Source organism: Conger conger, chromosome 4 (genome assembly GCF_963514075.1).
Source record: "Conger conger chromosome 4, fConCon1.1, whole genome shotgun sequence".
NCBI classification, from domain to species: domain Eukaryota; kingdom Metazoa; phylum Chordata; class Actinopteri; order Anguilliformes; family Congridae; genus Conger; species Conger conger.
The window spans coordinates 63,159,900-63,187,463 of record NC_083763.1 but is presented as its reverse complement, the minus strand read 5'-3'; the positions used below and the strand labels follow the sequence as shown (position 1 = coordinate 63,187,463).

General features: G+C 39.3%; 2 protein-coding genes across 9 annotated transcripts in view; both read right to left on the bottom strand.

Moving 5' to 3' along the window:
- The window catches only part of ncoa2 (nuclear receptor coactivator 2), an 82,502-nt gene extending 66,070 nt beyond the window's left edge, over window positions 1–16,432 (bottom strand). For 5 of the 8 annotated variants that reach the window (XM_061238175.1, XM_061238183.1, XM_061238182.1 and 2 more), the window contains exon 1: window positions 11,912–12,158. The gene's annotated coding sequence lies outside the window, so the exon portion shown is untranslated. Of the gene's footprint in view, window positions 1–9,761; window positions 9,942–11,911; window positions 12,159–16,132 lie in introns of those variants that run through there. The other 3 variants (XM_061238178.1, XM_061238180.1, XM_061238177.1) reach the window with 2 other exon arrangements.
- A 565-nt stretch (window positions 16,433–16,997) lies between these two features.
- Window positions 16,998–27,354, bottom strand: tram1 (translocation associated membrane protein 1). Its single transcript, XM_061239878.1, has 11 exons — window positions 27,061–27,354; window positions 25,553–25,616; window positions 25,001–25,122; window positions 24,425–24,541; window positions 24,254–24,312; window positions 22,752–22,836; window positions 22,332–22,402; window positions 21,632–21,736; window positions 21,131–21,274; window positions 20,794–20,948; window positions 16,998–19,628 (listed from the first exon to the last, which is right to left on the bottom strand). The coding sequence occupies exons 1-11, from the start codon at window positions 27,181–27,183 to the stop codon at window positions 19,555–19,557; spliced, it is 1,119 nt and encodes a 372-aa protein (XP_061095862.1). The 5' UTR covers window positions 27,184–27,354; the 3' UTR covers window positions 16,998–19,554.
- Between the last annotated feature and the right edge of the window lie 210 nt (window positions 27,355–27,564).

The window sequence follows — 27,564 nt, the reverse complement described above, 5'->3', positions numbered from 1 at the left end:
ATTTTGTTAAATATTTAAAACTTAATTTGTTTTATACTTAATACTTAATTTGTGAAAACAAATAAACAAACAAACAAATGGAGGCAACTCTTAAGAAATACTATTACATACAAACTTAACTATGTGTAAAAGCAGTTTGTTTGTAAGGAGTGCAGGGAACATGCTGTCAGAAAAGTCTACAAAAATTATTTTAGCAAATCCACCCGCTCCAGGCTATTGAACACGCTTTGCTTCTCTTGGGCTTCACATTAGCGTCAGTGCATTCATAAAACGAGCACAAATGGAGGCGCAATCAATTTCTGTGTTTAGGAGTCCTCTCACAATTGGGATTTGATTTAGCCCATTATGCTCTGATGTATCAATGAGAATTTGGCTTGAATTCAAATGGGTTAAAACCTATTTGCTTGCTTTAATAGAGCTATGCAAGTGTGCAAGTTTCATCACTGAACTACAGCTCGCAACATGCCAAAATGACACTGGGAAACGTTCCATAGTGTAATACAACTTCACTGTCTCCCGGAGGAAATCGGATCACCTAAGTCAAATAGATTATTCTGGTGTAGTTCAGACAGAAGACAATGTCAGTGTCAGTACTGAGCAAGACTAGTAACCTGTCAGTAACCGTATAGGTGCTTAACTGGCTGTAACACCACAAGAAAAAAAAGGGTTATAGTCAGCGGATAGTCCTCGTCTCCTTAGGCCCATCTGGCTGTACTTCTCACCTGACTGCTGCAGGTCTGCTAGGGTTAAATACTGCTAGTTCAAACTCAGTACATCGCTTTTTGGGCAAATGTAATACAATATTGAGTAATTGCACGCATATCTAAACTGTTTATGAATCACTTCATCCTGTGCAGATTATATCAGCAGAAAATACAAGCAATTGCCCTTTTTTTCCCCTCAGCACAAATCTGAGTAGAGGTTTTTGCGATGGCAATATAAACACACCAAGTGTTGTGAAAATGAAAGGAGGAAGCAAGGGGTAGCAGTACAGAGGAAGTGTGGTCACCCAGCATCTGTGTGGTCTTTGATAGCTGTAAAGGAGGGTCATGAGTATTTCCACCTACAGTAAAGTGAGTGGGTTGATTTCTACACAGGCCATACGTACTACGCGATGCAAAACCACTACCCAGGGAAACGGCAGGAAATCAAACATCTCATTCACTCAGGTTACAAGTTACAACCTGTTTCATATTCAGAACGCAAAAGAAAAGATGCCAGATCACGATGTGCAAACATTTTTTATAAACGTATTATGTGATGACAGGAAGTGGTCAAGCCTCCCACATTCAAAGTTAATGCTGCTCGGGCAACTTGCCTAACAACCCGTCCGTCACCTGTCCGAGCCTGCTCCGTGTCATCAGGGGACTACGACTGGGAGTTTGCAATGACAGTACCTAATTGGATTTGTCCCTCTGGTGTAGCTGGATTTAAGTTGGCCAGAGTTCCTCAGGTTATGCAGGGTTCAATTGTAATACCCATTTAGGCCCGTTGCAGTGGCAAGTGACAATTCAATACCACTTCACAATTCACTTTGTTCAGATGTCTGTTATATCTCAGAAGAGTTATATATGAGAGGAGAGAAGAGAGGAAAAAAAAAACTGAATACAGCAGAATCGTGTGCATGCCTGACATTAGTCCATACGGCACCTCAAAATCGGACTGGTTCCCATTTTACCCTCCACAGGGTCGAGAGCAATAGCCATTCACAGGCACAGGGCTTCATCAGACAAATAAGAAACAATACTTAATTAACATTATTCAATGCTTTCATGCTTAATTGAATCATTTTAAAATCATCCGATCTAAAATGAGCGAGAAATCTTTGAAGAATAGCAGATGGTGCACAAAGGCGTGCATTGAAAATGGATCATTCACAGGGCGAGTTATAAATCAGGTGATCGATCAGTGGAGCGGGATTCTGCTGTAGGTGGCGATACGGGTATAAGCAGATGCATGTGTTAATGCATTTATTTTCAGGTATCAATAGGATAGCAGGTGTCTTCATTAAGAGATATGCCTCTCCCCTGCTAAGCACTAGTATCCTGTTGCACAGTGTGTGGCTCAAGCCACCTGGCTCAATAGGTGAAATATCAGAGGACAGCTGCCCCTTGAGACCGCGCTCTATGTGCAGGTATTGGGGGTATAATCAGGGAGCAGCAGCACATTAAATACAGAGCCGGGGCAGTATTTATTTCCCAGACTGCATCTGTCTGAACACTACACACAACAGAGTAAAACAAAAAAAAACTTTAAATTGATTTTGTAAATAAAGACAGAAAACTAAACAACAGCCTGAAGTGGATGGATTTGGGTTAAGGATACACAAAGAGCAAATACAGTAGCCCAAGTGTACACACATCTCCTTTTACGGCCTTGGCATAGCACAGAGTACACTTCATCGTGGAGCCGCATGGCTGCTGTTCAAACTCTGAGCCTCACGAGGGAACCGACAAGAATCGCTAACAAATCCACACGTTCCGGTAGTGTTCAGGACCTCAGCCCCTTCCCCCGCCAGTCAGACCGCCGGGCAACGCTGAGGCCACCTCGGGCCTTCCGTGCCCTCTATCTGCACTAGCACAACGCACCCCCGTTATATAAAAAGAGTTCTGAACTGGAGCCAGTGATCTTTGCCAGGGATCATACACTCGGCCAGGGGCCAAGCCCACGCTAGGATCCCAGCCCCCGATACGAGAGAGGCGTAAGGCTTCACTGAGCCCGTAGACCCCCCCCCCCCCCCAAAAAAAGAATCCCTCCGCTCACCTTCCCTGGCCATGCACCTTCACTGTCACCACCCCACACCGCAAGCTTGCGTGCTCTCAGAGGGAAGGGACAGATTTGGCCCACTATCAATAAAATTTACAAGCCAGTTTCATCTGTTTAACGGCTTTTGAAATCTTGAGTGAAAGATCTGATTAGGCGCTGTTGTTCTTTAAATCTGGGCCAACGTTTGGAGAGGGATAAGAGTGTGAACATTTGGCGAGAAAGAGAGAACCTCAGCAGAACAGACACACTGCACTCCCGGAGATCACTAGGGTGAGGTTCAGGACTGCCATTCAGCCCAACTCATCACTGGAAACGTTTGCAGTGTCTCAGATGGTGGAATTTGATGTTTATTTACATTACATGCAATGCCTTTTAAGATTAAAATTGCAATATAATCCCCATCATGTTCAGACCTGTAATCAAGTCAGATATATACCTCTAAAGCTGCAATCATCTTAAATAGCCTGCAGTTCCAAACCTGGTGACCGTTTCAGGAAAGCATTTTCAATAGTGCACAGTGCTTCAGTTATGGGACATCCAACACTGCCAAAAGCAGTCAAAGAATCCAGCACACAAATAAAGGAGTGAAAGGAATGTTGATATCAAAATCAATCAAAGAGATCAACTTACATCTATATTGAAAATATAAGCATATCTCAACCTGCGGCAGTATTAGACTATATGCAAAAGCAGAGTCTGCGGACTGATAAACCATTGGACACCAGAATTTATACAGCTAGTTATACTTCTATAACATGAACATAAGCCAATTCTGACTAGGGCTGTCAGATTACTGCAAAACATGCTCAATAGACTTGATTCTATTCCAATAACTTTAGTGAAATAAGCTTGATTATTGCATTGCCATAAGGACACCTTGAGGCCTGCCCCATCGCATAAAGGGTTGGACACAAAGGCAAAGGGCGGTAGCATTCCACTAACCATTTTACATAAACTTCATATAGATCATGACTAAAGTAAAAGCAGGTTTGGTTAACCATTATTTGCAAAAGGGAAATTCATTCAGAATATCACTTTTCATCAATGACCAGAAAGGAATAAACAATCATCACATAACTTCTACTCTAACGTACTGCCAATCTAGATCATTTATTTTAGCCTAAGAATAAACCCTTATTTTATATTGACCACAATATTCTAATTCTGCAACACTGACCTGAGGAACAAAATAGGCTGTAAACTAGGTAGCTAATGAAAGAGCTCAATTTCAATTTGGCAGTTGGTGTTAGCACAGTCGAGCAGCACAATGCTCCCTGCTGTGGTAAAAACATGCTGCATTGAGCAGAAGTGTCTGGAATGCCCAGGTATTTCTATGCTGGCTGCGCAATGCTTTTCTACCACACGAGAGGTGTGTGGTCCAATGGCAGTGGCCCACACTTCCCATACATCATCTCTGCTGAACATTAATCATCTTTGGTAATTTTTTTCTAAATTCCAATTCTGATTGGTTATGGTCTAGTGTTGGGGGGGCTCGTTCAGAAGCAAGAGATTTTTAGGACACGAACCAGATTAGATTTTAAAAAGTTACACATTCAAAGCCATTCCAAAACCAAAAAACTAAAAAATAATAATAATCCTTTTTGTAGGTTATTCAAACTCAGAATCTAAATCCAACAGCCTAATTCCGACCATTTGTAAAAAATGCAATATCTAACAACATTATTAGCCCTAATGGCAGAGCATAGAGAATCCAAAACAGCACAGTAAAGATTAATGCATTATGAAATGATAATAAGAGCTATACAGAACACTTCATAATCTTACATGGGGAACATGCTCCAATAGTTCTAGATTTGAGCCTGCGCAGTATTCATGCACTTCTCACTCACTCGCGGCTGTATCAGAAAGAAAAAAAAAAACATCTGACTAATGTAAATGAACTGAGAGAGCACTTCACCGTACCCACAGCATAATGGAAGCTCTGCTTTCTCTTGACTAAATACACGCGTATTTACATAAAGAGGCCCATTAGACAGGGGCAGAAATGGCGGACGGCCTTCGGGCTCCGAGAGGCCGGAAGCACTGGAGCACTCTTCATTCGTAGCAGAAGGACGTTGTGCTTCAGCGAAAACGCCACAGCTACCAGTTCCTTTTCGCCGGGACGAGCCTGCTCATTACAGTACGGCTCATCTGTCACCGAGACCAGAGATCTGTCAAGCTGCTGTTTCCATAACAACTCCCAAACTCCAGTCTCCTCCTGCCGCACCCCTCCTGCTGTAATTCCAGGCCTCCAAATACTCTGCAGCTCGCACAATGAATACTCCACACAGACCGCTTATAGCGAGCAGGATCGCGATTGCGTTGTGTTTAAGTGACCATCTGCAGTGATCTTCAATGTTACATTTTATCCATTTAATTTAGTATTTATATATTCAGGAAACAGCCCCATTGTGATCGTCTTCTTTCTAAATGATGCTGAACTCTCCAAAATGTTTCTCTTTATTGACGGGAAGTGCAACGTAAGAGTGGAATATGTAGAAAAAAGACATTTTGATTTTCATCATCGGTCTATAAAATTGCTTTTTTTCCCTCTCCTTTTTGTATACCTAAACCTTTTTTTCTACCTGAAGTTAAAGCACTAGACAATTAGTATCATTAAAAACTGTCCATGTTTAATTGTTTTTGCTGACAAGTATCCTCTACAGACATAAGAGGTTAATGAGTCCCTATGAACACTAAACAGACTACCGTGGCTGTGCATGTTCATAATCAATACCACACAAAACAAACCTCTTCAGACAAAAATGTCATCCTTCTCTGCTTTCACTTCCATTACTCAAGCTAATTTTGTTAAAATGATGCTCAACCAGCTGACTGCAGCGCACCACTGACAAGTAATTAAAACTAGCAAATTTCCACATGATGTCATCCTAAAACCAGAGCTTGCTTTACTGGAACTGGTAGGCATGCTGCAACAAACAGAGTTTCCCCTCAGAAATACCCCATTTCATTTAGACAAGAGTGAAATTGGCAGCCGTCGCCCCTGACAACATTTCTTATAATTCTTATCTAATGACGACATAACGAGCACATTTTATGTAAGTATTGGCAGGGGACTGGCTACAGTTCAGACATGACTAAGGTAAGGCAAGTTAGAGGATTCTCCTCCCAGATTACACTCTTCTACTTTAAATGGGGATTCCACAGCAACTCAATATACTGCCTGACAATATCTCAGCTATTATTATTATTATTAAATGATTAGCAACAATAGCTAATTACTGCAGGAAGGCCTTTATAAAAATTGTAAAAAAAGAAAGTTGAATCAAGCATGATCCTTTTGTAAATCAGAAGACTCGTTTCACAAAGAAATTCATAATTAGTTCTCATTTCTGGTTTTGCATAAAGCAAAAACATGCCCAAATTAAATCTGACCAAATTTATAAGTGGCACTCACTGGAGTGTCACTTAAGACCCGTTTCCAATATTATTACAGAGCAATCTAGTAAACACTTGATCCTCTTCACAACACCCGTTATCTTTGCAGGAAACTGTCAATAAACTTTGGCTGGCACTACCCAGCAGGGATGCTATCAGCAGAAGTGTATTTTACTTGGTAGATATTTCTTCACAAGAAGCAACTGGTGGTGAGCATGGTCATTGGAAACGGAAGTGCTATAGGAAATTGCTCCATATTAAAAACAAAACAACACTAAAAATAGTTTGTGCACAAATAAAACAAACTGTCAATTCATAAATGATCATGCCTTTATGCAGCATACATTTCAATAAATGTGTTATTCAGGAAATATGCTGAAATGAGCAAAATTATATTCATCCCTCTCCGAACACCATTACTATATGAAACTAATGACTCATTGCAATAAGACCAGCATTCACTCACACTTACAGGCAGGAATATAAATAATACTCATGAATTATATCTAATGCAAGGTCCTTAGATTGATGGAGAATTATAACACATGGTCCTCAGATTGATGGAAGAAAAGTCTCCTTCAAATGAGCAACTATGGAAGTTGAATGTAGCTAAAAAGGTAAATGAAAATGAGGCCGCCTACAGCAATCAAAGAATGCACACAACTCCCTGGCTCGCTCTGAATGTGAACTCACTGTTTCGTCTGATAGGACAGGGAGAAGTAGCCCAGTCATGTGACAATGGAAACCACTGGAGGATTTACCATATTTAGATCCTCCTGTCTAAGCTGCAGAAACCTGCCCCGCAGTCAGGCAGAGCTGGCAGGACAGCGCGCATTCATGGCTGTCACAGCTCCCCCATATCCAGAGCGTAAACACGCCAGGTGCCAAGCTGCTGCAAGACGCCATGTTCGTGACGCATGCAGCATGGTTCTGAGATTATAGAACGTGCCCTTCTCCAGTGACGGCATCCCCAGTTTCTCTGACACTACCTTAATGTTTCTTTAGAATGTGCATCACAATAATGCAACATACATTTTAATGAAAACAGGGAACAAATCGCTACTACCCCCATTTCCGATAATAAACTGTTAATTATGTAATAATTCACCATACCTGCAGGTATGAACCCTGAAATGCACCATTGAGTGTCCCGATTGGTTTACTGCATTAGGCAGGGTGGAGCATTACATTACATTATTGGCATTTGGCAGACGCTCTTATCCAGAGCGACGTACAGTTGATTAGACTAAGCAGGAGACAATCCTCCCCTGGAGCAAGGCAGGGTTAAGGGCCTTGCTCAAGGGCCCAACGGCTGTGCGGATCTTATTGTGGCTACACCGGGATTAGAACTACCGACTTTGTGTATGCCAGTCATTTACCTTAACCACTACGCTACAGGCCGCCCTGGAGCAGTACTGGTGAATCTTTACAGGCATGACTGACATTGTGTTGCTTGAGCATATGGCTCATTTAACATGGGTTATACTGCATGCATTCAGCATGCTAGAGGCCTGAACAATCTTAATGTCATAGAAACTCCAGTCATACAACTGATAATTATTTCATGACAATACACTGCCATTTAATCAAGCACTCTTGAGTGACACTTGCTTTTCTGCCATGCCGAATGGTATTATGAAATCTTATCAGAACAGTTCAAATATAGGCGTAGTTATAAAAGTGGGAAACATTTCTGAAGCAGGCAAGCCAACTCCCTAGATGGTTGCAGTTGGTCTGTAACTCCAAGGGTTGTCCCATAGAGGAACAGGTGAAAGCAAACATTACACTGTAATAATCCAGTGACATCCCGGGGCTATACAGCATGGAATCTAAATTGTGCAACATGTATTCCAATTTTGCTCTGTCCAGAATGGTGATTTATTGATTTTAATCTAGAATTATTATAGCGTCTTTGTCCTTTGTTTGAATGTTTCAGTTTCACTACACAGTTCACTAATACAATGTACAGAATCCACCTTCCAGTTTCAGCTGCCATTCTCTTATGATGGTTTTGCTGACTCAGCCTTTAAAATTGACAGCGTCACTGCCTCAATGCAGGCATAACAGCAAGCATTGTCTTTGTTTCCTCATATAATGTTCTCATTTTTATTAGGATCTGAAACTCAAATTTCACAATAATAAATGCAGAAACCCCCAGCATTCACTGCAGCCTAGATTAAATTCTGGCAGGTTTTTTTTTTTCCCCCCTCAGGTTTTCATCATAAAAATTGTACCACATCCCTTCCCGTGAGGTCATCCATTTAAAGTAAGTGAGGACATCGTAAGGTGTAATATTTACAAACTTTGGGTTATGACTAGACTTAATTTTCTGATGACTTAGATACTCATCTGAACTCTTCTGTACCACACAACATTCACATGCTCTGGCTAGCTTTCGTAATACGGCCATCAATCTCAATTAAAAATTAGAAAGCACATTTATTTCAGCCATTTCAGGCAGTTATATTTTACAGAGGGGACTGAAGTATTTGTAACATCTTCATGAGCGGTGAAACATACAGTAAAGCATTACCCAACTTTGCTTGAGCAATCCAATCTAATGCAAATACCAGAGACAATCCGAAGGTCAGATCCTGGTCTGCACACAGACCATACAGCAGAATGTGAGCAAAGCTCAAGGCACTCAGCCAACACTGTTTCTTGTACTATAATACGAAGATAAAAATGAGCTTCTGTTACTGTGCAATACGTGCATTTCAGTTACGTTCAAGGTTAGCCTGGTAACATTTGATGGAAAATGTAAATGCAGTCCAAGAAGACATCACTTTTTAATCGCCCTGGCACTTACTTTTCAAGCAGTAGCATCGCACTACCTGTCTAAATATGACATTTAGGCCACAAATAATTTTGATGGCCTGTTCTTAACCATAAACAGTTACATACATTACTGTGGAAGATATCTAAGAAAGGCCTGATTTTTTTTTAGCATCACACAGACAAAGTGATTCATACGTAGTCATACTGCTGTTACAAGAATCTGAAATCACATAAAGTGTTTTCAAAATGACTCATGTTTCTTTTGAATCGTTTCACTTTTTAGCTTTGCCATTACAGCTTTTTCTTTCATGTGATTTGTCTAAACATGTAACACACAAACAGGGTTCCCTATTACAAAACCACATGTGATCTATGCAACAGTCCGTGTTAGCTATGCAAGCTGTGCTACTGTACATTGGTATTCAACAAAACTCATCTGAACTTTAGAATGGCGTCACTCATCCTCCCACAATCCGCTCATGAAACTACACTACTGGTCTAACAGGCTATTTTCAATTACATAATCTTGCAATAACATGGATGCAAATCTGAGGTGAACACCAGCTGGCTGTCTGTTGCCTTGGAGAACACAAGCATACAGTAAGTTACTGGGGAGAGAAAAACAACAATAAATGAAAACCAAGGGAATATTGTGCCCTGTAGACCATTGGTAAGATAGCTATTGCATCCCACTGATTGGTCTGTTCAACTGAATAATTTAAAAACAACTATACTTAAACAACGAGGTTTCAAACTTTCCAAGGTTTTAAGCCACACATTGAACAGCATATTGTGTCCTTCTGACAAATAAGTCTCACCTGTTCAAAAACATTCCTCTACATACTCGGGAGAATTAAATCCAATGTGCTCCATTTTCTACCCATTCTTCTTTGTTCTTTGGCCATCTGTGCTTTTTGCAGCTCCTATGCATTGTACACTTGACATATCCATTGATGAGGTTGACCTGATACTTCTCGGTTGAGTCAAACTCTTGCTTCCTACAAAATTCCATAGGAAGCCAACTTTAAATCTTCAGCACAGAAATAACTTTTTATGACCACCTCTATGAAGGAAGTAGTGTGCCTTCTTTGACACAAAACATAAAAAGAGATTATATTTCAATGAAAAAACATAAGACTCCTTTGAGATTTTCTGAGCTTCTGCATAAAATAAACTGCTGGCACTTAAATGTGCCATTTGCATTGCCATATTCTTCCTGCATAAACAAAGGGCAGAGGAGTGAGGGCAAAAAAACATATTCTCTACATAGATATTAATAATATATAAATATTAACATACAAGTTCTTCTGCTCAAATATTTTGTTTTGTATTCATATTCACCAATGGTAACATTCATTTAGAAACAAATTCAACAATAACATTTTTGGAAACACTGCAAATTAAGTAGACTTAAGATCACTATGAAATGAAGAGATACACATTTTATACCTTAGATTTAGATAAATTAACTGAATTTAGATTAATTAAACAAGAAATAATGGCCTGTTTGTTACATATTGTCCTTTGGCTGTCGCTTAAATCAACTGATTATTTATCCTGCTGAATCATGTGTGGAGTCATCGAAATGAAAACACTACTGTGACAAAGCAGTGGGAGGGGCAAATGAGGCAAAATGGTCAGTTGACGTTACCATCATTTTACAACGTAATCGTTTCGGGCGCACTTTCTTTTCATAACAAATATAGCCAGAAATATTAACAGTATGTTAAGGTCGTGTCTTATCGCCATTCCCCAAAAATTACACAAGTAGTTTGACAAAGTTTAATAGAATTTAATATATTGATACATCTAAATTACGCAAATCAAGTTAATGAAAGGAAGGGGTTTTTTTGTCACCCCATAAAGATCACTTCGAAATATTCGGTTGCCAAGAGTGGTATCTTAGCCTGTAACCTCTCATATTCGACAATATATTCAATTTCAGTGACAAGGCAGGTGAGAATTTGGGTCTGTTCCAGACTGACTACAACATCAAAGAGCCTAGCGTTACATCCCGTAAAATGCCAAGATCGAGATCTGAATAATGTAAACAGCAACTGAACATCACCAAGCGCGTCATCACATAGCAACTCGATAGAGAGTGGACAGTAAATCCGTCCATCAAAAGCCAACTTCTTCCTGTCATTTTCTTCTCTTAAAAAAAAATAAAAACAGTTTCACGTCACCCGTAAAGGTTGATGAGTAAGTTAGGGGGTTGAAATGATATCACGAGTCTAAAGGCTGCAGGGCGGTACAGTAGTTAGCTACTTTGTAACTTTTTCGGTGAGACTGATAAACAGGTATAGCAAATAATGTAACACTAGCTACAGAGATTTAGTCAGTGAAACGGCAATGTAGCTCGAGTTAAACTCATTGATCAGAGGAGAACAATGCTGTGCGACTTGCTCGACGCGGTGCTGTTGGTTTCACCGACCAGTCCATTTCGGCTACATGATCACATGCTGTTTTTATTCCACTGTGCTCCTCGCGATTTTTTTCCTGCCTTTTGGTGTTGCACAATGGAAATACTGCAGTACTTGCAGTGTTCCTCTAAATGCCTCAATCACGCTTAGTACAATTACAAGCGCAGCTAACCCAATTAAAGTTCTGTATCTCCCGAAAGCTAGCTATATACATGCGAACAGAACCGAAAGTATTACAAAGCAGGTGTTATTGTTATTGAATATGCCAGTGCGATACCTCGGGTTCCGTACTGTCAGTACAACTATATTGAATTTCCCATAGGCTACTGCGTTAGCATGACTATAACTCCGAAACCTAAGTGACACAGGAAAAAATAACTAGCTACTCAGCTAGCTGGCGAGCTAACATAGACGCACAGCGACACTGTCGCCACACAACGGATAGGACCCCTAGTAGATTTTAGAGAAAATTGCATGGCAAAAAAGATATTAGAAGGAATACACATCGTTAAAGAACACACTAAAAGTTGCATTTCAAAACTTACTGTGACTTGTATTCTCATAAATCCAGTGTGTTACGTCCGGCTCTGACCTTCGGATTTGTGAAACAGCACTATTGCTAACTGTGCCGCCGCCATGTTCCTACTGCCTGATGCCTGGTGATGACTGGCTCTGCTTGTTTATCTCGCCAGCAATCCTCCCCCACACACAGGGCACCAGTCTATCTACTCATTTACTACAGCAAGCTTGCGGCGAGCAAACAGGCAAACTGATGATACAGCAAGCATTATCAGGGAGAGAAGACCTCGCGAAATAGTCAGCAGTGGATGGAAACGTATCAAAGCTGGCATGTTTTTAATTGTTTTTATTCAATCTTAAATGACACGTCAAATAAATTAAGCAACAATTGTATGATCCTAATTGAACAACAATGTTTGAAAAAAAAATTCCAGGGCTGCAACTTTTAATCAATATAGATCGGAACCATAAAACAATTGGTCATTAAAAATCTGAGCATACCGCGATGACCAAGTTAAATAGCCTATGCTATTTTTATAGCTAGGCTAGTGTGAAAATCATCTGCCTTTTCCACCACTTTTTTTGGAGGCGCAACGCAACCTTCAAAACGAAATAGGCTAGGCTTTTCAAACTGTCAGAAGTCTTTTTTGTCTTCTGCAATGTTTTATCTGCAAATATTATCAACTTTAGTCAAAACGAAAGGCAACTTCGTATGTAAAGGCTACTTCACCAATTTAGCACAAACATTTAGCTAATTGGTTACAAAATAGAAAGCCTTCTTAATTCCAACACAGGTAAGTGGGTGCTATTTTAATCTCTAAAAGGCATACCAGAATGCACAGTAGCTTAGTGTATTGTTTGGGCGTTGTAGAATGCACTTGACGCAAAACAATATTGTTTTAATTTACATAGATGATCATAAAATTGCAGCTTCACTTTTGAAAGTTGCATGTGAAACTAGAGTAACCACTCAAAAGCATGAGCAACATCTTCCATCGAGCGATGCACACAGCCCCTTCCCCAAACTGCGCTATTTTTTGTGTGCTATGGACTATGCATTGGCTAACGTATTTGCTGTATAATTCTGTACACAGTACTGGGGAAAAAACAGACAAACAAAGTGGCTGTGGTGTCAGTTTCTATATATAGGATCAATCTACCGGTCACCATGACTACAGCCTCCTAGTATCTAGGAAAATGAAAAACAATCCTGAAGGCTCCATGCATGGGAGTTTTAAAAGTATTTCACATAAATAATACATAACTTCACAATAAAATATTTGCAAAGTCAATATACTGCACTGTAGATGCAGATGTTGGGATACTAATTATTTCTCTTGTCTCAGTAGTTTGTAAATATTTACCATATTTCAGTACTACACTGTCCTCAGTTAAACCTATGAATAACTGCAGCTTGTCTGCATGAAATTATGTTAAATGCAAAACCCTCCAGGGCCATTGACACTGCTCTACAGCAGTGCTGCAGTCTTCTCTGATGGGTTAGCAAACCAAACACTGAAACTTTGGTAGCATCGAAGAAGCTAGTGTGTGTTTATTTCTGAAGAACGCAAGGAATCATTCAAAGGCAATCTAATCCATTTGTAACCACATTGTCTTCTTTAAAGCTAGTCAGGCCATACATGAATGTTTGGAGACACTTGTAATATTTTGGAGGATGTGCATTCATATAACCAATTGCACTTCATATAATCAGTTGGTTACAACTAAACTAAATTTCAGGTTGGCTCAAGATTCTAGCCCGTTCTTGCCTTTAAAGTAAATACATAAATAAACCAACAAGCTTACATGGTGTGGCACTTAAACAAAATGTATAGTTATAGATCTGAAGTTAGATGGATATGTATGAAGTAGACGTAATTAAACCAATTGCATCCCTAATTATGGATAGGCTTTGCATCTGGGTTGCAATTCCTATATTAATAACAAGAATGTCAGTGCGTACAAATGCACAAATGTAACGTATCCAAGGTAAATAATATCAAAATAGTCTCTGTTCTCCAAATTAATGAAAGAAAGAATAATGGGCAATGCACAATCCTCCAGTAGAACATTCTGGAACCTGACTCATTTATCTGTGCCAGAGAGACTGTGTGTGGTTTCTGATTGCCTGCTATAGCAGAAGCCACTCATGCATATAGGGATAGTCTTAGTAAACCAATCCATAGCCCCCACATTGCCCATTTCACAGAATCAAACACTTCTGTATGGTAACATACAGAAGTACACTCAAACTTGTTTTCATTTTACACACATTAACAATTACCAGATGTCAATGCTACAAATGGTGCTGCATAACCATACATAACCTAAATAGAAAGCTATACAACAAGCACACACAAACAAATGGAAATCTCACTGAGCAAGTACACACATCTTAGCAGACCTGAGCAGACCTTGAGTATAGACAAAACAAAACATCCATCCTCTACTCATTTGATAGTGAAAGTAAAATAACCCAGAATTTCCTATCCTCACACAGGGGTAAATGGAGAAGTGGAAAAGGACACATATGGCAGATAAAGAAGATAATGGAGAAGTAGGCAAGTGTGGGTGTCACAAACCATTTCCGGAAAAAGGGTTTCAGCAAACTGTGTGCCATTGCAGCATTCATCATTGACAAGAGCAGTGTTATGTATTAGCAGTTTCATAAATATGAAGTATCTATATATTCTATCATAATATATTCTAACCCCAGGAATAAACAAGGTTCAGATTGTCTGCAAACTTTTTCCTTATCATGACTAATGGCAAAATCAGAATGGTTTCAACTTTGTGGAGAAGGCCTATAATTAATAGGTGTTAAAAGTAGATGGAATAATAAGTCACTTATATATATATATATACATATACCAACAATTAAAGAGCAGGTCTTCAATATAGCTGTGTAGCAACATAGCATATATGCATTAAGGTGGCCTACTTTCAGCTTCCAAATTGACAATTGATTTGATACAAGATAATTTCCTCAGAAAAGACCAACAATGGCACAATGGAATAAGTTATTTTCCTTTCACATTAGAGCTGAACATCCATCCCACTGTAGCCTACTACAAAGATCCTCCTCCATCTTCCCACATCTATCATCTTCACCCAAACTAGATGTATAAACTATAGCTCAAAACAGTATTTGGTAAATTAACTATCAGCCTTAAAGAGAATAAATAAGATGGATTTGCTTGAGAGGAATGACTACCGATTACTTATTTTAATATTTTGCCAAGAAAAAGTCCAATGACAAATCTGACCCAACTATCACACAAGTCCTACAACTTGAACAACAGGGGTATACCTGTATTATGAATAGGCTAACTCTGCATCCCTGATCTTAAAATAACCTACATTTACAAAACGGTTTGTAATCCAAAAGGCATTTAGCCTACCTTTCGGTGTAATCCGATGTATTCACCTTTTTCGATTATTCACGTGACATTAAAAAGGTGTAGCGATTGTATGAAATAGGGACTTCACAATGGTTCAGAATTCATTATGTAGGTCACAATGTGTACGTTTGAACTGATGCTGGCGAAGGGATCTCTGCTGATAAACATCGAAACCCTTCTCACTGTGACATTACAGTTCTACAGCAAAACTACAACGTTAATTTGAAAAACACAGCTTATCCCGAAGATCTGAATGTTATTTAACAATCCCTTTCGGTGTCTAGACTGTCAGCAAAACAGAAACAGTCCATTTTAATTCACCCGTGCTATGCAGCCGTGTAACTTGGCGTTTCAACACTTTTTATTTACACAAATGTAGTATCCCGTTACAGGAGCATTATGCAGACACTCCGAATCTAAATATTGTTTAACCTCCGGCATCTCCGCATATTATGGAACGATTAAATGCCAATAAACCATTGTATTAAATGGACGTGCGACATGCCGATTTATTCCATGTGACAAACACACAATTCCCAAGTAAACCTACCTTGGTTACTTCGCAGCTATTTTCTCTACACTTCTGTCAAAACACAAAAGTTAAAGCAAACCTCAGTCTCGAATTCCACGAAGTAGAACGTTTATCGTTTTGTACGACAGGACAACCAAATAGTACCCTACCTAAGTGACCACGCCGAGAGGTTATTTGCAAGTGTCCGTAAAGATTAATCCCATAGAAACTGTCAGGTCTTTGATAGTTGGATCATTATGCGTAGTAGTTATATATATATAAATATATATATAGATTTTTTTTACAACCACGCGCGAACTAGTAGAACGCATTACCTATGCTTTTGCAGCAGGCAAGAATCAGGATTTAGGTTGCGTTCAACGCGGCCATGAGGAGTTCGTCTGGAGGACTTCCACGAACACACGATTAGGCTATACTGTGATTTCTTTCCTGGTTGCGTTTATTTCTTCTGTTTTTATTTTTTATGTATGATAAGATGAAGTGTCACAACATCAATAAAAGTCACACTTACTGAAAACAAGCCTAAAAATAAATAAAAGGTTAAACAGAGCCCAGAAGAGTATGCTATTTACTATGGTAAGCATGATGACAAATCGATCACATAGCGCCACCAAATGGCTCAATTTGTTACTCTACGTAACAAGAAATGTTTCAGCATAACGTCGATCATCATAATTTCAGTTGTATCATCTTGTCTCTTTGTCCGTCACGGATGGAAATGGAGGATGGGACAATTTAATTAATTGTAAACAGGATATCAGTAATGTTAAACAATCCAACTGCATTATGTCATGGAGATGAGCTTCCTGGATTATGAGAATTTCCAGCAAAATAGGCTTCATTAAACTACAAACTAAACCACCCAAACTAAATTTCATGAGTCGACCTTTAAAATAATTTTACTAATAAAATATTGCCAGCTCGTTTTACGAATAGCTAACAGGTGCAGAACTCATAATATTATCTTCACTAGATACTCTATCAGAACCTGTTTTATAACCTACCCAATATAGTCATCTACAATTAAAAGGTAAAGAGTAGCAGAAGGATATGAATAGGCTTGTAGCCAAGACACAAGCAGACTATAATGCTAGCAAGTAAACACACAGCTGTCACAGATTTTTTGTTTTAATATCAATGTTAATACAGCATAGCAAAACATGCTTCATACCACAAAACTATGAATAAATGAATTTTATTGATACACTTCTCAATTACAGCTCTGTTCTGAGGGGCAACATTTTTGTTGTTGGATTCTTAGTCAGCAGACAAAGGCATTGCAACATGCATCCCCTCATCCCCCAAGACCCACACCATGGGGAAAATTCACAAACTTCTCTCTGAAATCATGCAAGAACCTGGATTTTTAACATCACTATTTTCTCAGAATGTACAAGTCTAGATGTTTGGCAACAGAAAATATTTATATATATATATTTATGAGCACACAGCTGTATAGAGAAAACATTATTTTCAAGATTGTATAAATATAAAGATCTCTATCTGAAAATATGTCCAGGCATTGGAATATAAGGTAAAGCATTTCCCTCTCATTGGCAGATTGATATACACATATACATATGAAAACTTAAGAAATAGCACAGTATGTGTTCATTGATCCGGTCTTGAAACAAACACCTGCTATTATATTTTTTATAGTAAGATGGCTTAGTAGCGCAGATCACTGAATATTGAAGTCAAAATCTAATTTTTATCCTGTGTAGCAATTTAACAAATTTCCAGATGTCCCATAAAATGAAGATTAGTTTTGTGATATATCTAGCCATTCAATTCTGAAAAACATATTTACAATCAACTTGAAAAATAGATATTAAAAAATGCTTGAATTTGTCAGGGGATCAGCTAATTACATTTTAATGAAAACAAAATAGTCAAACCTAACTGTTGCCAGATGGAACTGATTTTAATGGCAATAACTGTGCTGGATCAAAGGAGGAAACAACAGATGCAGGCTAATGGGATTTCAAGAAAGGATCCTTTTTGATCCCTCTGGTACAGGCTATTAAAAAATGAATATGAAAACACCACCTTTCTAATGACAAACCATATGTTGGTTTTATAATTCTCCATTATATCAGAGGGGATATTTTAGATTAAAATAGCTACTGCCATGTACACTGCTTACAGTTTACCTCTCGGGCAGTTTAATCAAACCTCCTCTAAACAGTCTCGTTCCACCCTACGTTACATCCTACCCCATTCCTGAGTGTAACACTTGTACCAGTCATATACAAGATGTTCTACTTAAAATAACATTTGACTGGACAGGCAAGCAGTGTTTAATTAGATTGTTGCCCCCATGCAAGCTGCCCTCAAATTATAGATAATTTTATTTTATTAAATAAGGTTTGTCGTGTGATTGAGCCCAGGCATACATCTTATGCAACAGTCTAAATATTAACCAGCCTTTATTTTTGAGTGATCATCATATTTAATTGATAAAAATAAAATATTTTAACAAGCAATCAAAATACGCATACAAAGAACAAATAGCTTGAGTAAGTTCAGTATTTATAATTTAACCATACTTTCAACATGTGCATTACTCAAGGACTTTTTCATTTAAAAAGCAAAGATCCCTGTATAACCAATTTTAAGCCTTGCATTTATGACACTGAAATTGTCTGTCTGCTTACGCATGCCTGTCAAACGCATGAAATTCCCTTTGGATTCCTGAAGACTGAAATGAAAGCAAAGCCTAAGATTCAGCCCTATAATTCCATACATTTACTTATTCATGTTCCAAGGGGTGGTGTGACCAATTTTATAAAATATGCACTGCTATTTATTTCCCCCAAAAAAGGTTCCCAATTCCAGTTTCATTAAACCACTTTCTAAAGCCATATCAATTCATAAAATCAATACATCTGCCAGGGAGGGCTTTCGTACAAATGATTAAACATTAAAGGTGATCGTTCAATGCTTTTACATGAAAATCTGATCCTGAACCTTGTTGTCTAGTTTATTATCAGACAAACTTGATTTATTGAAATATTTCTCACAGAAGGTTGCAATGAATCAAAAATAAGGCTAATGAACTGCACTGGAATGCAATTTATGCAGAATGCTTAACAAGCACGAACAACTTGCATAACCATGGGTTGATCGGGGTTATTAAGCCATATCAGCGGTGCCAGGCCAGTCAACGTTGGCGCAATGAGTCAGGAGAAATTTTATGTTATACGTTGTCAAGGGAAATATGTTCAAGACAACAAACTTTGGCTAATGACACATTTGGCATGCTTGTCAAGGGTCAACATGTTTAAAGTAATATAAATATGATTTAACAGATTACAAGCTGGGGAAAGTGGGCAAGGGTATGTGAAAGAGTTCCTGGTAGTATTAATCTTAAAGATTTCAACAAAATGGTCCCAGTCATCCTTGAACCAGTACAGAAGAGAATCAAATGTGTAAAAGGGGCCAAAAAAAAAAAAGCATAACTTTACATACGTTCTGAAACAGATTTTAAAACACTCACAATATTATTCCTGAAAGAGAAAATTCTTCAGCATCTGCACAAGTACAGCATAGGTATTGTTAGGCACTTTTAAATACATTTTCACCCTCTGTAATGGCACGGTTTTGTTGCGATTTTCAGAATCACACAATTGAAGAATAGACAATTCAAAATGAGTTGGGTTTGCAGACAGAAACGTGGATGACTTTTGGAATGGCAGGCTTGGCCTGGGGTGGGGTGGGGTGGGGTGGGGGGCGATTATGACGACTTCTCTTTTCTGGCTCTTGGCGAATCGGCTCCGTTGGAGCTCACCGCTCCATTCACCCCATTAGCTGCAATAACCACAAAAAAGAAACACCCCCAATGAGAATCAATCCTGAAAATGTCATTAGGGAGTTAACACTGAGTCAGTTCAATGGACATGGGTTGGGGTGGTTTGCTTGAGTAAACAATTACTGGCCAACAGATTCTTACACGTCTGGAAAAGAATGCAACTGGAAAATCTGAAATATTTTTATTTATAGATTTATCAATTAATTTACAATTAAGATTATTCTTTTGGAATCTGTAAAAAAGTGAATAGCCTGTGCTGCCCGTCCCAATTCGGTCCTTATCTGATCAAAGAGCGTTCTCACGCAGGCTAGCCTACAGGAGAAAAAAATTATCTGACACCTTGGCTTTACACTCGGACTTCCACTGTAAAACAGAAATTACACAAGTAGAAAGCAAGGACACAGCAGTTTGAAACGGTTTAGAGAATATCACACAATGTCCCACCTCTAATACACATACACAGTAGTGATATCTAATTCTGAATACGGTATACAAAACATGTTTTCCATCTATTGATGAATTAACAATGAATTCATGTCTCACAGTAGCTTCAACGGTCACCGCTTCTGATGCAATGAGACTGACCAGGTTAGCAATGGGAATGAGCTTAGCTCATAAACCAATGGTGAGTTACAACTGAATAATAATATTCTAAGTCATCTCAACCACTGACCTCAACACTCATTGGCTCAGTTTCATCGGGAAGTCTCAATTACATAGTGATAATCAGGCAAAAGGCAGCAAAAGTAATATGGTTGCACTATCTTTGCTGCCAGCTTTTAGTAGCCATCTGTAATACGCAATATGACTTGCTAACCAAACAAAAGGATACATTTAAAACGGGTTTTGAATGACTGCCAAATACCTTCTTAAAATAAGATTCAGAAATGAATGTGATGAAATTGCTATGTCACGCTACTACACTTAAAAGCATATCCTCACTACTACGAAGCCTTTCATGGTGGGTTGTAATGGAGGTATTTTTACAAAAATAAAAAAAGTGAAGTCAGTGCAATGTGCAGCAGTCAAAAGTGAAATAATCTCAGCGGAAATCTATATTTCAGTTAACAAAATCTGTGTGCAGTCAACAAAGGAGGGGATTCTCAATGAAAGCATTACTGAAGTCCCTGTACAGCCGCATCGGTCAGTGAGCCCTTTACCCACCTTTGTCTTTCTTAGACTTGCTTTTGGCAGCAGGGCCTGGCTTCTTCTTCAGGCTCTGTGCCTGCGCATGCTCTCTCCACCTGCGCAGCTGGAAGTTGATGAATTTCCACATCATGAAAGCCTGGGATGCACAGATGGTAGCCAGCACAGTGATCCTGGACAGAGAAAACTACATTACCCATCATGCAATTCACCCATTTACTGTGCCATTATTTCTGCTCCAGTGAAACAAATGCTAAAATGACAGTAAAGCTGCCGTTTGTTACTGTTGACAGTCTACAGTCATCCGTAAGACTGTTTTAGATGCGAAAAATCACAGCCAGCGCAGACAGCTTACCGAACAAACAGCACGTTAAAGTTTCCTTCTGCCAGATCCAGGCCTTGTTTTTCTGCCCCCGCAAGGCCAAAGCCCACAGTGAGGACGGACAGAGACAGGGTGAGCAGCCGGCCAAGAACGAAGAGGACGGCCCACACGGTGAACCTGCAGAACAGAGACGCACACACCCTTTACCTCACATTCCCCTGCACCTGAGGAGTCCTCCACAGCCTCTCCCCCATTCCCACCTTTAAGTAGGCCAGATGTTTGATAACAGTGCACTGATAACAGTGAGGCGAATCACACACACTGCGAGTCTTCACTAAAAATACCAAAAAATAAACGATTTTGGAGTTTTCTGCAACAGGATAGAAGAGACGCTTTGAGACTAAGTCTGAGATATGAAACAGGGGACCTCTGCTGCTACCTCGTAGAACAGAGGGTTGAAGAGACGAATGAGGACGCACGCACACAAGTAAGCGCTGACTCGCTCAGGCCGGCTGAGGCTGCGCCCGTACTCACCCAGTCTGTCTGCTGTCGTTGCTGAAGTACACCAGGCGGGACACGTGGAAGAGCAGCTCCACAAAGTAATGCAGCACCAAGAGCACCAGGCCCAGGCGGTTCAGACTGCAAGACACGCACACAAACACAAAACAAACAGAAATGATTGCACCTGCACGTACCCCCAAAACTGCCTCACGTAGGATTCAATAGTAGTTATGGAAATTAACATATGAATATGCCTGTACTCATTTGAATTGTAAAGCATGGATATTGCAAAGAAATAATACGTACATCATTAATATCAATACAATTCTTATTCCCATTAAATTTAGTAGTCTGTTAAAAAGTTTGTTGTTTGCAACATGGCATCGGCCACTGGCAGCGTTATCTTCAACTTGTCTGCTAGGCAGAATGAAGCCAAACCATCATCACACATCATGCAATTATTTCAGACAAACAATTAGAATGTAAAGTGCAAATGTTATGGTACAATAATAAAATGTATGGGTAAGACAACTAGCAGAGGTAATCATATCATATATGTCACCTCAACAGTCAGCTCTGAAGATGTGCTCTGAGATAATTACAGAGGTCTGCAATATTATTGCCAAATAATAAATGCCTCAAATATCACAATACTATTAGGGTAGAAAAACACACATTCCAAACTGCTCATTATTTACATCCCTACTTGACAACAAACAGGACAAGGTCTTACTTCAAGACGTAGGCTCCAGCGATGTGGACAAGGTAGAGGCTGATGTAAACCAGCTGGCGTGGAATGTCTTCCTGTGTGACAAAAACAAGCTGTGAGTCTGCTGGCTTTAAAACGGATTATCAATCAGAGAAAACAAATTAATCCATCGTGTGAGATACTCATTTTTCAAGCATGCCCTGGCTGTCTAGCAGAACTAATGTCCCAATTTCCAACTGAAGTGATGGTTCTCCACAAAGAACAAAAACAAAGTACCAGGAAAAAAAGCGAAAACAATGTTTGACACAAACAATGAACTTGTGGAATAGGAACTGTGTCTGGCCACAATTACAGGAAGTAATGTGGCCAGTGTTTCCCCGTGTTTGATTTGTACCGGTCTGTAATAAGCTGTATTAAGAGCACATGTGAAGACTGCACACTCACTTTCTTGGTCTTCTGGAAATAAAGCTCAGGCAGAGCATGAAGCCAGTAGCCCAGCTGGCAGATGTAGAAAAATTTCATCTGAAACCTGCAATTGGAGACACACACATACAAACAGTGCACTATAGTGGGCAATTGAAGAACCTACTTGGGTGATGAGTGAAATTTTAAATATTATCAATTTAGATTAATACATAGGCAGTGAAATACAATAATCAATGGGCTATTATGGGCTGATACTTAAACAGCAATGGCCACAGAGCAGAAGGATACCCGCACTTCAGACAAATTGAACGTTTTGCTTTTATTGGTACTAAGAATCTCCTCCCAGCTTGGCTACTTTGCTACTATGGCAACTGCGTTTGCATGTTTCTATTGAAGCCATGCAAGTTAAGTCATATGACGTTATTCTTCAGCCTTGCTCGAAACTCACCACTGGCATAAAAGAAAGACATATCAACCAACATAAAAACTAAAAAACAGATCTTAAAGATCTCGGTTACAATGTGGGTGTGATCTTAAGCAGTCTGTATATAACGTTAAACTCGTAGCATATGAATGTAACATTCGATACATTGTAACGTTACATGACTTATTAATCGACATCGAAATAACTTCACTTGTTTATTAATAACGGTTGCTCGATGACATTGATGTGCACAACAACATGGTAATTTAGCCAACTTAGCTATCTAGCCAAACAGTCAGTAACACAGATACTTCCTTTGCGACATTTAGGGATAATGTCAAGGAGGAAAGGTAAAAGCCAAAAAACCTTACAGTTTTTTCAGACAGCGAAATACTGGAGGCGATAGCGATTAGGAAGGGAATGCCCTCTCCTTCATGAACACAGATCTAAAAAGAGACTGGACAGTTTAAGGCAACATGGTAGCAATACTACTTTGCTTGCTTTCACCTACCCAGCCTTTTTTTGACTCCAGTGCTCATGGAGAGGACACAATTATAAGCAAAAGGAATGCATAAATTTTTCCATAGGCCTTAAAGTGATCAGCTTGGATCTCTTGGTTGATCTAGCACAGTAGCCAATCAGGAGTTTTTTGTAGAGTGCAAAAACTTGGATTTGATTTATTTTAATTGAATTCATTTTGTTGACATTGAAAACGCAGCATTTCAAGACTGTACATTGTTGTCAGATTCTTTGTAAGACTGCTATGCTCTTAATAGTTTTGATTTTTTTAAATGTGTTGAATAAATGACTTATTTATAACATTACGTAGGCATATTTTCAAATCTCCAGTCATCTTTTAACCTTGTGTAAAAGCTTTTTTAAGTTCTCAATTCCTCAATTCCATCCGTGATTGTGTTATCACAGAAACTGTAGGGCCCTTAATGCTGCTATCAGTCTGTCACTAGCCCGCACCGGGCCCCGTCAAAAAAGACACTTGGCCGATGGCCCACCCCTGTGAAAAGATGCTTGCCACTGGGCCTAACAACTTTTCTGGGGGAAACCCTCTAAAAAGTGTGGGATTAAACCTACTACTTACGGCATTAAAGTGTGTGGGTAGCCTTCCCACAGACTCACAGGATTCGACAGGAAGTTTTCCTAGAAGAAATCATAATCATATTGATTATAGCGAGAAAAGGTGGGTGGTATATTATTCTACTTCTGCAAGATGCAAACTGCTAATAAAACAAAGCTTTAAAAGCCTGCTTACCGAAAGCAGGATGCTTGCTCCCCAGGCACAGGAAAAAAGGTAGAAGGCACTGAGCTGACCGGATTCATTAAACTTGCTGTGTTTGGTCTTGGAGAAGTGCATTTTCCTGTTGATTTTCTGTGTAAGAATAAGCAGAAACAAAAAAGCAAAAAGGCATTAAAAATAACTGATAACACACTATGTTAGCCAAATGTATTCCTTACAAAACAAATCAACAAATGTACTTACTAAAAGATGTGATGTTCAAATCAACCACAAAAGTAATAGCTAATTCAAAGCCACATCCCAAAAGCTTAAAAGATTCAAAGACTAATCTGTGAACAATAGTTTCATTTCAGTAAAAACAACAATTTCAGAGCATAACCGTATCTTGCTGCTACATTGCACCATCTAAGAATAATGCAAGTTTGTCTTGTCATAGGTGGAAAATATAACAAATAATTGATGGTGTGAAACTGCAGCTAAGTTCTAATGAACTTCCAAAAACTCCCCTAACCATACTTATTAATTGCAACAGGTGGTAATTACTGTTGTGATGTTGAACAACTCAACTGGGAGGATTTTTTGTGCACTTACATCAAGCACATATTCTTGTATGATAGCATGCATGATAATGGCCACCAGCATGTAGAAGAAAACTGTTGCCAAGTCCTTCAGACCATGATGGAAGTAATTCACAGGCATCTCCTCTGGGACCTCTGAAGGAAAAACAAACATCACACGTTAACCCAAAGCGTAATCATTAATCAGGCCACATCATACTATTTATCTGCTAAGCAAACACCAGCTCGCACAGATCAACATTTTCACATACTATCCATTTCTACAGCTGGATACTGATGCAATTCAGGGTTGAGCAGCTTGCACTAGGGAAAAATGACAGTGCCTCAAACTGAACCTGTAATTTCAGTTTCAAGCGTAGTCTTTTAACCATTATACTACACTGGCAACCATAATTCAACCCCAAATCATACGTAACATCTATCTATCTATACTGTTAGTAGTGGAGGAGAAACTTAAGAAAGACAGCCAGTAACCTAGTGACTAAGGTACATGACTGGGATGTTCCCCAGAGTAGCCACAATAAGGAATCTTAACATTTTCTTCAGCAATTCTTTAGAAACTTACCATTTGCCGAGATGGTAACATTATACTGGACAGTGATGAAGAGAACAGCCACCTTCGAAGTAACCTGTACCACAAGTGATTCAACAGGGTTAGTTCATCTGGTTCCAGTCTTTACTTCTAAATCTTAAAGTGTGCCATGTCTTGTATTTGTCGTGTTGGTAGTGTGTTGTCTGGACGGAGCAAAACAATTAAATAAATAAATGCATAAATAAAAAAAACACAAAACACATGTCATCTCTGCCAGTCCACGACCAGGGACCGGGGTTGTAATATGTAATATTATTTTGAGCGGCCGGCAAACAAACATAAAAGCCAAATACTGCAGTTTATTTTCTTTAAGTTTCATTAAATTAAATGGGAGAACGGGGAATGTGACGATATGACGTTACATGGAGAATTTTTGGAGGAAAAAAATACATAATGTAAGGCTATACTGTAGTATTTGATTTCGCAGTGAGAGAAGTTACATTATGTTGCCCTGGGTTCAGACGAACTTTACGTTTCAAAAATTCATGTGGGCTTGCTGGCTCAACGAGTCGCCGGCTACGTCCAAGTATGCTAACGTTAGCGTGATGCTAACGTGCCTCGACCTTACAGACCGGTGATTGGAAAACTTCAACTCCCGAGGTGCACCATTTCTACCTTTTTTTTACGCTCGGTTCGGGTGCTGGTTTTAACATCAACACATCGTAAAAATAAAAAGTCTAAAATATCAGTGTGAACAAATCAGAAAATGAAAAAATGCATTCTATCCCGGTGCGTATTTTATCATCTTAGTTTAGTTTTCAAATGCACGGTTTGTATGATGACAGCTCCTTCAATCGCTCAGTGAATGCCACGTAACACTTTGATATGAGCGAAAATATCCAGCTGGAAAGAGAGCTAACCAGGCTAGCTACAAAGCTAGCTGGCTACGTTGTTAGCCAACATAACGGTATGCCGTGTACATTAGCTAACGTTTATATAGTTAACATAGTTCAACATACAGTCACCACAGTCTCGGTCACAAAGTTAGCCGGCTCATCGGTAGTCCGGCTTGTTCAAACGAGCATCAAGTTAGCTAGCAAGCAAACTAGACAGCCAGCGAGCTAAGTGAATACTAGCCAAGTGTAACGCACGTCAGGGACTAACGTTATCAATTTCCTTTCGTAACATAACGTTATAAGATATGCAACTTATTTTAAAAAACAACAAACTCTAGCTAACACTATATGTATAGGACTTCAAATAATGCATCAATGCCAGGGCAGCTGGTTAGCTGGCTGTTAGAACAACTGTATGGAGAGAAAGCTTGTTGAAAGTTGTTGGTTTAACGTTAGACAGCAACCCATGTGTTTTAAAATAGGAAGTGGGTCCATTTTGAATTATCGCATATTCATATACATATTTTTGTAACGTTACGAAGGGAAACAAGCCTTTGTGTAATGTTAGGCAGCAAGGTAACCCAGTAGTAGCCAGACAGCCGCTAAATTCGGCTAGAATATGCATCCAGAATTTCTTGAACTTACCTCAAACATCAGACCAAGAAGGAACACCATAGCAACACAAGACACGATATCTGCATGATTCTGGATCACAAACTCGTGGCTTAGTACAGGCGGGTTTTTGTTGTTCTTTTTTCGGATCCCCATGTTTATCAATTTCTGGGTTAACTTTTTCTCCTGTTCGCAAACAGCAAATGAAGAACACGTCTCCGATTCAGCAAGCTTGTCTAGGTTATGGCATGCGCGTAGATCCTCTGCCAACGTACGTAGCAAACTATTGCTCCCTCCTACTCGGCTCCTACTGCCCAGAAACACCGATTAACAAAGATCTCGCCCTCTAGAGGATAGAAGATGCTTAATTGTATTGTTTTCTTACTTAGCGCCCCATGTAGGCTTGGAGTTTCCAGTGCAGTTAAGATTCGAGAAGCGACTATTCAGAATTTTTGGATTCTGGCTGTGTATGGTTTTATCACAGGCGTAGCCTACTAGCTAAAATATCCTAAACAGAAATATATTCAAACATTTTTC

What these genes read in the sequence shown, in the direction of transcription:
- tram1 (XM_061239878.1), bottom strand. Translation starts at nt 27,183, where the DNA reads ATGGGGATCCGAAAAAAGAACAACAAAAACCCGCCTGTACTAAGCCAC. An exon ending in TTCTTGGTCTGATGTTTGAG is followed by an intron (nt 25,617 to 27,060) that starts GTAAGTTCAAGA and finishes CTTGTGGTACAG; the next exon opens with GTTACTTCGAAGGTGGCTGT. An exon ending in AACGACAGCAGACAGACTGG is followed by an intron (nt 21,275 to 21,631) that starts GTGAGTACGGGC and finishes TCTGTTCTGCAG; the next exon opens with GTTCACCGTGTGGGCCGTCC.